The sequence below is a fragment of the Geospiza fortis genome, unplaced genomic scaffold, assembly GCF_000277835.1.
Source record: "Geospiza fortis unplaced genomic scaffold, GeoFor_1.0 scaffold317, whole genome shotgun sequence".
In the NCBI taxonomy this organism is placed as follows: domain Eukaryota; kingdom Metazoa; phylum Chordata; class Aves; order Passeriformes; family Thraupidae; genus Geospiza; species Geospiza fortis.
In genome coordinates, this window is record NW_005054398.1 from 2310237 (window position 1) to 2322389 (window position 12153).

At 44.6% G+C, this 12153-nt stretch overlaps 1 protein-coding gene across 1 annotated transcript in view; it reads right to left on the bottom strand.

The window, feature by feature from the left end:
• The window catches only part of MYO9A (myosin IXA), a 146350-nt gene that overhangs the window by 89703 nt on the left and 44494 nt on the right, over positions 1 to 12153 (bottom strand). Inside the window, 2 exon segments of the mRNA XM_031061006.1 lie at positions 4605 to 4694; positions 11790 to 11916. Coding sequence (XP_030916866.1) covers positions 4605 to 4694; positions 11790 to 11916 — 217 coding nt within the window.

Here is a 12153-nt window from a genome sequence, read left to right on the forward strand (position 1 = left end):
AAAGTAAAATGAAATCTTCTCTCTGCTGGGAAGAACTTGCTCAGCTGAAGACAACGGGACCAGCAACTGTTGGCACACAGGAGACTTTGATTTTAATTGCTGGAGTCCCACCTCCTCACTGGACTCAGTGTTACATTTAACCTGATACCTGATCTAGATCAAACATTCACAGACTCTTTGATTTGGGAGGGATCTCAAAGCCCATCCCATTCCACGCCCTGCCATGGGCAGCAACACCTCCCACTAGGTGAGGTTGCTCCAAGCACTTCCAGTCTGGCCTTGGACACTTCCAGAAATGGGACAACCACAGCTTCTCTGGGAAACCTGTGCCAGAGCCTCACCACCCTCACAGGGTGGAATTCCTTCCCAATATCCCATCTAACCCTGCCCTCTTTCAGTTTGAAGCCATTTCCTCTTGTCCTGTTACTCCAGGCCCTTGTAAAAACGCACTCTGGAGCCTTCCCCTTTAGGTACCAGAATCCAGTCCTTGGATCCTCCAAGATCATCCAGCAGAATAATTATATATGACCAAAAATCAAAAAGTCTTGAATTTATTAAAAGAAACACAGAGTTGACCAAGTCAATATTTCTGCCTAACTTTAAAATGGCACATTATTCCTGAGGGAAAAGCCCAACTCAATTCCTGGGGCAAAACCATCAACAAGAAGTCCTAAGAGAGGAAGCACAATATGAATAAACAGAGGTTTATTTACTGGTGGTTCCCAGTTGCAACCTCTCCTTCAACACTGCAGGCCCCTTCCAGGGCCTAAAGGGGCTCCAGGAGAGTTGGAGAGGGACTGGGGACAAGGGATGGAGGGACAGGACACAGGGAATGGCTTCCACTGCCAGAGGGCAGGGATAGATGGGATATTGGGAAGGAATTCCTCCCTGTGAGGGTGGTGAGGGCCTGGCAGAGGTTCCCCAGAGCAGTTGTGGCTGTCCCATCCCTGGAAGTGTCCAAGGCCAGGGTGGACAGTGCTTGGAGCAAGCTGGGCTAGTGGAGGATGTTGCTGCCTTGGCAGGGAGTAGAATGAGATGAGCTTTAAGGTCCCTCCTAACTCAAACCCATCTGTGATTCCATGATGTCCATCCACAAGTTGTCCCCACTTTGCAGTACCTTCTACCCAAAACATGCCAGAATAAAAGATGTAGTTTTACCCAAATTACTGCAGAGATGAACAGAACCAGGAGCAGTCAGTCTGGTATCAATTCATAACTGAAAGAGAATGTTTCAAGCAAGCTGCCAAGCATCCAAACCACTGTTGCTAAAAAAAAAAAAGCCCCAAACCACAGGACTGTGTTTCCAATCAGCACACAAGAAGGCAGGAGTGTGCAGCCAGCCAGGAATGTGACATCATTGCAAATCCAACTAAGTCAGCTTCTCCATGTGCTCTGGGGCTGCAGCTCAGCGAAGGGGAAGAGAAAAGGCTTGGCTTAGAAAATAAAACTCTGGTCTCAGCTCTGAAACCTCCAAAATACCAAAGGGAAGGATCCCTTCAGGCCAATTTTGCCCATTCAAGACTATTAAAGGGGGTGATAGTTGTCACAGCAGGACCCTAAGGGCACAAATCTCTCAGGAGCCAGGCTGGGATCATGGAATGATCACACTCACTTTCCATGAAAAGCATTTCTGCACAGAATTGTCATCTCCACACACTCCAGCACCGATGAAAGGGAAGGGCAAATGTTGGCCCCTGTGCCGAACACAGAAAGTGAAACATTCCAGAATGGAGCAGATGCATGTGGGAACCTCATCAAAGCTCAAAACCCATCCCAAACCTAAACCTCAAACTTTTTACGTGGAATCCCAGTTAGTTTGGGCTGGAAGGGACCTTAAACTGGTCTTGATCCACCCCATACCATGGTCAAACCCCATCCAACCTGGCCTTGGACATTTCCAGGGATGTAGCATCTACCACCTCTCTTGCAATCTGAAGACTGGTAGATCCCACCTGCTCTTGATGGTTTAAAGAAGCAAGGACATGCCAAAATGACATTATGCAATCCTTTCTGTGACAGCCTGTGGAGCAGAGTCTTTTCCAGACAAACCCCACTGAAAATTTCAGTGTACCAAGCTATGAAAAAACCCACAGGCATCTGAAGAATAAAATAGCTGCAGTATCCATCAGGAAAGGCAGCTGCCCATGAGCTACAGAGGTCGTGGTGGGAGACCCATGCCTGCAAATCCTCAAACCCTCAATGGCTCCATCCCTTGGAGCCAACTATAATACTCCTTTGTTAAATACACAGGAATAACCAGCCCGCTGATTCCCAAGAGCCCAGTGAGTCATGAGTGGGGATTATCAGACATCAGCAGTCTTTGTGAAGTCCCAAATGTCAAATGAATCCCATTCTTCCTTCCTGATTCAGACAGATCTGAATTTAAGTCACTCCTCCTACTCCCTGAGCCAGAGGAAGACCAGGAGAAGGCCTCTAACCATGGGGAGGTTCAAGTTGGAGCATCTCAAGTTCTGCTCTGTGAGCAGTGAACCTGCTCTCAGAGAGAGGTCACTGCTGGATAAAATTTGGTGGTCAGGATGCTGATGATGTAAGGAGGTAAACAAAAAGCCAGGGAGGTGCTCATCTTAACACAATTCACAGCTTCTTCCAAAATGATTTTGTCATGGAGATCACATCAACCATTCCCAAAGCAGCCTGGCTCCTTCTCTTCCCCCACAGCCACCACACCCTGATCTTTCCTTTCTTCTACTGATAGTGGTGATAAACCTTTCTAAGGGGACACCTGGGATTTGGGAGCAGCCATACCAACAAAAACATTTGGGAAAGCACTTGACAAACTCATGCTGAGCCATTCTAGTTCTGAAGAGGGGTCTTCCAACCCAACGGAAGGTAGCACTGTTCCCAGCAGAGTCAATACACTGCAGATGTTGGGCAGCAGGTCAAGGGAGGGGATTCTGTCCCTCTGCCCTGCTCAGGTGAGACCCCAGGTGCAAAGCTGCCCCAGCCCTGGAGCTCAGCACAGGAGCTGCTGGAGAGAGTCCAGAGGAGGCACCAGAGTGATCAGAGGAACGGAGCAGCTCTGGTGTGAGGAAAGGCCGAGAGAACTGAGGTTGTTCAGCCTGGAGAAGAGAAGGCTCCAGTACCTAAAGGGGCTCCAGGAGAGCTGGAGAGGGACTTGGGACAAGGGCCTGGAGGGACAAGACAAGAGGGAGCGGCTTCAAACAGACAGAGATGGGATCATGGGAAGAAACACTTTCCTCTGAGGGTGGGGAGGCCCTGGCACAGGTTGATCAGAGAAGCTGTGGCTGCCCCATCCCTGGAAGTGTCCCAGGCCAGGTTGGATGGGACTTGGAGCATCCTGGTCCAGTGGTAGCTGTCCAGTGGTAGCTGCCCATGGCAGGAGCTTGGAACAAGACCATCTTTAGGGTGCCTTCCAACCCAACACACTCTATGATATTGTAAGGACCCTCCAGCAGAAGGGTAGTTATAGCTCAGTTCTAAACTTTTCTAGCCATTTCTTTTATGTCTGTGCCCAAGATGAAGGAAAAAAGCAGAAACACCACATTGATTAAATGTCCATCACAAAGACCCAGAGAGCCCCTGTGTGCCCTTTGTTAGGGCACACTTCACTTCTGCACAAAAGCAACACTTCATTTCTAAAAATTAAAGCTCAGTAACAGTTACTGAGCTTAAACACACCCTCAAAGTGAGAGAAAATATTTTTTTCCCCCTGGAAAAAGGAGTCAAACTATCTCCAGCAGACCCCCAGTGACAACATGATGTGTTTAGTTATTTGTGACACAACAGCTGCTTGAGATGCTATTCAAGGTGCTCTGAATTCTCACACAACCCTACAACAAGAGGGAATGGAGGGACCAAGTGTGGTGTGATGCTCAGTGTTCCTGATCTGGGGGATACAAGAAGATTAGAGGCAGAAATAGCCAAAACAACTAGTTCAGCAGAACAGAACTGATGTATTTTGAAGGATATAAGAGGAAAAAAATTGTTTCTCTTTACCAGCCACAGAATAGAATTCAGAATTCCTGAAAATCCCATATAAATACACTGGAGTCTGAGAGAAGCTGATGGATTTGTGGCTGCTCCAAAGCATCACACAAGGGCCCAGGTTTTGAGGGGTCTGAGGAAAAGCCACTGGGAATCTCCTCTGGAGATCTGCAGCTCCTGCCATAGAAGATCCACGCTACCACAGGCACTCAAGAAGGCAGTAAAAATTTCCTGGAGTCTTGGGTCAGCACTCTGCTGTACAATCAGTGCTCCAGCTTAAGGAATGATATCTGGAGATGAACACCTGCACCCACACATGCACCCAGCAATGCAAAGCTCTCACACAACCACAAGTCATTAAAGCCACACCCAGCAATGCAAAGCTCTGCTTTGGACAACTCTCACACAACCACAAGTCATTGAAGCACTTACAATCCATCAGAATAAAGCACAAACCTGCCTTCCAGGAATGGAATAAAAGAAATGTCAATCATTTCCTAGATTAGGACACCCATTAGCTTCTCCTAGATTATTTTGACACAAATAAATAAAAACTGAAAGAAACTCTGAGTGTGCATCTCAAAGTATTGAAAACCATTCCAAGAGTTCCCTTTTAATAACAAACATCATGTACTGACCTCTGCCAATTTGTATGGTAAGATCAGCTTCTCTCCCACTGTCACTGTCTTTCTGGTCACCAGGGCCTCAAACAGCATCTCTTCTTTCACCTGAAACAAAAGTACAGATGTTAATGATTATTCTAGTGATCTTTTTTAATTTTAAATCCTGTTTAAAAAATGCTAAACTTAAAATAAAATTCAGTGTAAACACATTCAAATATCAAAATTTATTTAAAAAAAAAAAACCACCAACACTTTTGCCAGCCTTTGCAGAGTTAAGTTCAATGGGTAAAAATATGCCATTGGGAGGAGCCAACTCAGCACATAAATCCAGCATCAGAAACCTAACACCAGGGTATTCAAAGAAACCTGATTTTCTACATTCAGGCATCCCAGTTGTAGCAATTTCCCATTGGCTTCCTTATTCCCGGTACAGCTCCTCCCTCCCACACTTTCTCTTGGCAAAATAAATCAACTTTCCAGCGTTGTTGTTTGTATGAAATCACACAAATTACTCCAGAATAAGCAAAGCAGTGTCATCAGTTTCAGAGATTTCCAAGTGAAGGAGGGGTTTTTTTGTGCTTTTTAGGGTGGGGAGGAGTCAGAAAGAGAAAGAAACCCTTGGGAAAGCACCTGATATTTACTCTGCTATTGGCACTGGATGTTTACTCCCTAAAGCCCCAGTTCCTGGCGAGGTGACAGTCTCTAATCAGCCCTCACAGGTCTGCAGAACAAAACTCAGTTGTGCAAACACAGACACTTCAGCAAAGAGGAAAACAGTGCTGACAAATTAAGTGGCACCTGCAGCTGTTGGGGAAAAGCCACTTTCCCCACCAGCTTCAGGACTCTCTTACTTTGAGGAATTCAGAAGGTGTCCTCTCTCCCAGGACAGATGAGTTAGACCTAAAGACTTTGAGTCATTGACTGATCTTCACTAAATTGCCAAATCAAAAAAGACATCATGAGACTGGGTGGGAATCTGGGAGCCCAGAATTAATGGATGTGGATTGAAGTCTCTACAAACTGCTGCTTCTACCTGAAGGACTCCACGCAGGCACCAGACCTCCTCTGGACATCTCTGACTGTTCAAAATCCACATTCCTGAAGCCATCCAAGGCCTTATTTTTATCACAGGGAAACCATTTATGTTTTGACAAGGAAAATGGGAAACATAGAGGTTTATCAATTGAACTCAGTGATCTTAGAGGTCTTTTCCAACCAAAACAATTCTATGTATGTACTTTGACTTAAGGGTTTCATCCAGGAATTAGTATGAAGAGAAAACACAAACAAGACAGTGAAAGGTCAGGAATCTCACAAACCATAGCAATAATGATGCCCTTCTGTACAAAAATCTCCTTCTGCCAAAACTACTACGATGGGAGTCTCCCTGATAAAACCCAGGGAGTTTTTATACAACTGATTCTTCCTGCAACAAGAACCTGTTGCTGTGGAAATCAGAATACATCAGGTCACCTGTATATGATGTCACCTGCCAGCAAGGTCTCTATCACTGGAAATGACACTGCAAGGTTCATTTCTTTAGTGCTCAGCACTACTTAGAAGGCCCCAGTTCCTACAATCCAATTTTACCTTTCAAAATCAAGCAGGGAAAAAAAATAATCTTCTGTTTCATCCAGAGATCCATACCAAGATTCCACATTTGGTTTCCATTCCTCCACATTCACCAAAATATGTGATTTTGTAATTTTCAGCTCTGTGGACACTTTTCCAGCAGCTCTTGACTGCGGGACCATCAGCTGCTCTCCCTCAACTGCACAACTTGGAACAAAAGTGAGTTTCACACCATCCATTATCCCCCTTCAGGGATGCTGCAAACCCACAGCCAGCATGCTGGCTTTTTTTAATTATCCAAGGCAACAAGGCAGAGGGGTGTCAGATGGTTCCTAATCAAAACAGTCCAAAGAAATATTCCTCAACAACATAAACACTTCCAAGTCCCAGATTTGTCAGCAAACACAGGGATTTTAAGCAATTTAAACAACTACCCACGCCATCCCTCACCATCCCCATCTCATGGTCACTCTGCCTCTTTCTCTCCCTCCTCTCTGGATTAAGGGAACCTGTGGATGTGCATCCTTGTTCTCCTGACCTGTGGAGATCCCATTAAATAATCTTGTACCAAATCACTCTTGGCAAGGATGGGAATCCCTGCATCTCCCCAGGCCCCTCTCTGCAATTACCACCCAGTGGAGCTTGATCTCAATTCCTTCATCACCTCTGATGAGCACCACGGGGGCAACCAAATCATCCTGATCTGCATTCAAGGTCACAGCATGAAAGTAGCTGACTCCTGATGCCAGGGAGGAGCCACTGGAGCTTTCTAAATAAAAACTCAGCACGTGCTGATGACTAAGGACATGGAGGCACTTACAGCTTCCCCACATCCTACACTTCCTCCTCCACAAAGTGTGAAACACTAAAATAGGAACACCCATTGGTGCAGGGTAGCAAAGAGGAGAACACCGCTTAGTCCTTCACTTTGTGCCCTAGGAGTTTCACTCTTGGGTCACATTTCATGGATTTTTGCTTCCTGGTGCTAAAGGGCACGGCCTGCTCTCCCTCTTAAACACGGCCTGCAGCAATTTAGATCTTAATCACAGGGACAAAATGCAGATTTAAGACTTTGTTGCCACAAGTGGGCCCAGAGAGGGCTGGAAGGCTCAACTCCATGAGCAGCGAGGGGTGACCAGCAGTGCCACAGCTGGGAATGTCAGCAGAGCACGGAGCCAGCACGGGCTGGGCTGGAGCCAAGGCAGGCAGAGACTGCTCCTCCTGTAATTCTGGGGTATTATGTTAGAGCAGCTGAAGAAAAAGGAACCATTTCCAGCTGGAGAACAAGAAAACATCAGGTTTTGTCTCTCCTTCCATATTTGAGAAAGGTATTACAGTGCTGAGTGCTCGTTCTAAAGACACCTGGTGTGGAGTAACAGAAAATAAATTCAAATTTCTATCAGCTCCTCTTGGAAAAGAGCTGATCCTTTTCCTCAGACTTTCTTTCAAATAACCAGAGTTAGAAAGGTTAGAGGGAATGGCTGGAGCTGTGTTAGGGAGGTTTAGGCTCCTCCCCCAGAGGGTAGCTGGGCACTGAACAGGCTCCCAGGGAATGGTCAGGGCCCCAGGGCTGCCACAGCTCAGGGAGCGTTTGGACAATGCTCTCAGGCACAAGGTGGGATTGTTGGAGTGTCTGTGCAGGGCCTGTGGCTGTGAAGTTACACCCAATGGTATTTGTGGATCCCTTCCAACTCAGCATATTCTGTGATCCTCTGAAGTTTTCTGACTCTAATTCTGGCTCCAAATTTTGCATCTAACAATGATATCCCTACTCATTGCAGGGATGTTGGAGCAGATGAACTTTGGAGGTCACTTCCAACCCCAATCATCCTGTGATTCCACAAAACATCATCTGAAAAACAAATCCAGAAGAAAAAGCTGGAAGCAAGCACTGTCTGCTCCATAATCCTCACCCCCTCTCCAATTAATTTCCAAGACATTTATCACAGGAGGAGCCCCAGTGCCTGTAGGATCCCTCTGGGAAGCTGAAGGCCATTTTTTAGTGGAAGAAGAACTTGAGCACATAAATCTCCTGGAGAGGCCAACTTTAGCTCCAAACAAAAATGTGCACTGGGAGATCTGGCAAAACTTATTTAGGTCACTTGATAACTTGTATTTACCTTTATTTGCATTGAGGTTAGGTATTGCATTGGTTACCTAAACCTAAAAACCGAATACCAAACTGCTTCACTGAGCAAAGACAGAATTTATCTCCTTCCTCAATGCTCCATCCATGGAAATTATTTCCCATTTTACTAAACACACGCAATTAAAACATTCCTACTGTTCCAATGGAAAACAAAAAGTCTCTTTTAAGGTCAACTAGATAATCTCTAATATATTATTTTTATTAATAAGCCCAAAAATGAGCTTTTCCAAGCTTTTCCCCCAGAAACACAAAGGTTTTACCCAGTTTTACACAACCCTCTATGATTTCTGCCCAGGCCCTGGGATATTTGCAGTGCTTGCACAGGACTCCACGTCTGCTTGATCCATCAGGCAGCCTTGACATCACTCCCCAGCACAGCATTTCAGCAGACTTTAAACAAAGGCCCTGAAAAATCTGCCAAAAGCATCACATAATCCACACACTATGTCTATTCCTGAAAAAAAAAAAAAGGAATCAGGGATTTTACTGTAAATGAAACAATGATCTGCAGAGTCTGGCCAAAATCTTATATTGCAGTTTCAACAAATGCTGCTCTGGATGGTTTAATAAAGCAAAAACATATTGGATGGGGTTGTTGATATCTAAGAAAAAGCAAATCCATTGCAGATCATCATCTCCTCCCAGATTCCTTTAAAAAAATCTCAGTATTAGCTTCATTTTCTAGGGACACAAATCTCATTACACAGAGGGAGGATAGCTGTGCAGTGGTGTTGCATTAACTGGTGCAGCAGGGAAATTCCCCCAGTTATCATTAGAGGTCCCAACACAAACCAACCAGCTCACAAAAATTTGGGCCAGATTCCCCTTTGCAGAGGGAGCAGACCCTAATTTTGCATAAGTTTTTAATTTCAGCCAGGCTGGGGTTCCCCTCCTGCCCCTGGAGGCTACATCCCCATGGAGGCCATGGTGGAGCACCTCTGCATCCCCTCCTGGCTGCTCTCAGACATAGCCAATGCAGCTCCAGCTGCACTTTTTCCTTCTCTTTTCTGCATCAAATCCTTGACTGAACAAATCCAATGAGTCATTTGAGTATAAAGATCAACCCAGAAGTTCCCCCAAGACAAGGAAGTATCAGATCACAGCTTCTTCCATCCCTTTGCTGTGCTCTGGATGGCCCCACCAAACAGCCAGGGACCACAGGAAAGGAAGTTCAACTCCCCGTCAACTCCTATTACTTTTATTCTGAGATGATTTTTCACTTATTAGTGTCTAATGCCAAGATCTGGAGAGGGGATTAACAACTTTTTCAAGCCAATTCACAATTTCAGCAACAATGGGAAAAGCAAAACTGTTCAGTGACCACAAAAAAAAAAAAAAAAAAAGTAATAAAAATAATTACCCAAATGAGACAAAATACAAAGTGTCAAATGTTTTAACCAGTATTTTAAATCTCTGGCTGAGTAAAACTCATTGCACTTAATGTGGAGAGCTGTAATGAATAAGGGGTGGTGGCTGCTCTTTGTAATGATGCTTCATCTGTTTGAACCCTTTGGTTCTTCCTTTGGGTCAAACCTGAATAAGCAGCAACATCTGTTGAGGTTTGCAAAGAGAAATGTGGCATTTCATAGAGAGAAATCAAGTCTGAAAATGAGATTATTGGCTTTATTTCAGCTGATTTCAGTGGGTCTATTGAAACGTTTACACTTGGAGGCAGCAAATGCTTCCAGTTCCATGGATCAATTATCACCAAAATGCAACTTAGAGGACAAACAACACCACTTACCCAAACTCAGCGATGCATTTCATCACATCCTACCTCAATGCAGCAAGCATTTTATGTTCTAGATGGTCATTTAATTTGCAAAAAGAATTACTACAATGAACAGAAATCTATCAATTTGCTCAGATACATCAGATCTTAGTGGTTAGGTTTGTATTTTATTTTTTCCAAATGGTGAAAAATAAATATATTTATTGGTTTTTACATCTTGTTGACACTACCTGGGGGTGCTGTTCCAGCCCATGGCATTAAGGCACCGTTGGATTGATGTGGCTCAGCCAATGCCTCATTTCACATAATCGTGTAAAAACCACCCCATGACCTCCCCAATGCAGATGTTGCAAAAGGGTTTGTTTGCAAAGGCAAAGACCCAAAGCCTGGAACTTTTTCAGCTCTCTAAGTCACTCTCTTACTCAAAGCTTTTTTAAAAAACAATTACTTAACTGACTTGGCCACATTTAACAGGGTAAAATCAACAACATTCTCCTCCCCACTTATATTTTCCTTCTGTTTATTTCTGCAATCTCCAAGGCCAAGATGCAAAGAGCATCCAGCTGCTCAAACCATATTTTACAGAAGCTTTCCTCTCCCTAAATTCAAAGTATTAATGAAGTGCTATGAAAATCCCTGAGAGCCAATTCCCAAGTTCTGTAGGTAGGGAGATAACACAACAGTTATTTAATGGAATGAATGGGAAGAGCACCATGTGTAACACAAATGGACAAGTTACCTTCTGATTCCACCATAAAATCAGCAGAAATTCACCTTCCAGACCATCCAGGGAGTACAAAAGGGTAAAGAAAATTGTTGCTATAATCAACTACAAGAAAAACAGTTCAGCTGCAAGAAGTTTAGAGCATTTCAAGTGAAGTGAGACAGCAAGGGGAGGTTCTGGTCACCTCAATTCAAGTCAGGAGGTTTTTGAGCTCAGCTCCTGAAGGCCAGTAGGACAAGCTGGCTCATTCAAGACTTATCTCATGAAAAGAAGTACCACAGCTTCATAACCTGCTTGGGCTGACAGAGCAGATCTCCTGAGAGCTCATTTAATGCTTTTGCACTGATTTACAGAGCTGGATGTGGCCTGGGCCAGCCAGGTGGAGACCCACAAATCCTTCCAGGGCACACCAGCACAGCAGTGGCTCACAGAGGCCAAGGGATCAGGTCCTAAACTGCAGATAATCAATAGATGCACCAAAGAACTCCATAACAGGCCCATAAACAGGGACTAGAGGGATGAGATGGGCCTACAGATTCCCTTGTGCAATCTGGCAGGTAATGACAGACAAAAAACACGGTGAGGGAGCTCAGCACCTCCTTCAGCCAGCACAGAAGAAAAACATGGGGCAATGGTTGTACAACTGCTTGAGTTCTTCAGACAGACTTTGGAACAGATTTGAGGAGCACCAGCTGAAGGCTGGCAATTGAAGACACTGCCGTGTTGGACAGCAGGATTGCTTTGCATCTACACCCTGAAACTTTTCACATTTAATCACAGAAACAGGATTTTCAGTCAATGAAACCCAAAGCTGAAGAGTAGGGGCAAAAACCCTCCATGAAAAACCTCTTCAAAACAGTTCCTGTACCTTTTCCCTGGCAAACATGAACAGCCCATAAGAATGGAAACACACAAGAACTCACTCTTTGGTGAAACTGGAAAAAAATTGTGCATGTTTTTGTGTCCTAAATCAGAGGTGGCTTGTTTGGTGTGAAAGTTCCAGGAGGGAAAGCAGAGCCTTACCTCCAGCAGCTCTGACACAACAGGAAGTATTTCAGGGTTGCAGATATCGATGGAGTCGTCCCTGTAGGTTTTCTTTTTGTACCGGATGTTCCCCAGGTGCAGGATGGCTGACAGCAGAGAGAAAATCCTAAACAGAGACAATTCATTTTCACTCCGTTTTTCATAAAGTGAATGAAGAAGTAAATTTTATTTTAGGGCCATGTCCCTCTTTGGCTCATTCTTCTAATTTTCAATCCAAAGAATCCACTTTGCCTCATGTCAACAAGTTTTTTATTTAGTCAAGTATCAAACTTGCATCTGAAAAGGTTTCTTGAAAATTCTTTAACACATCAAACCCACAGTTACAAAATTACAGTCCATGTTG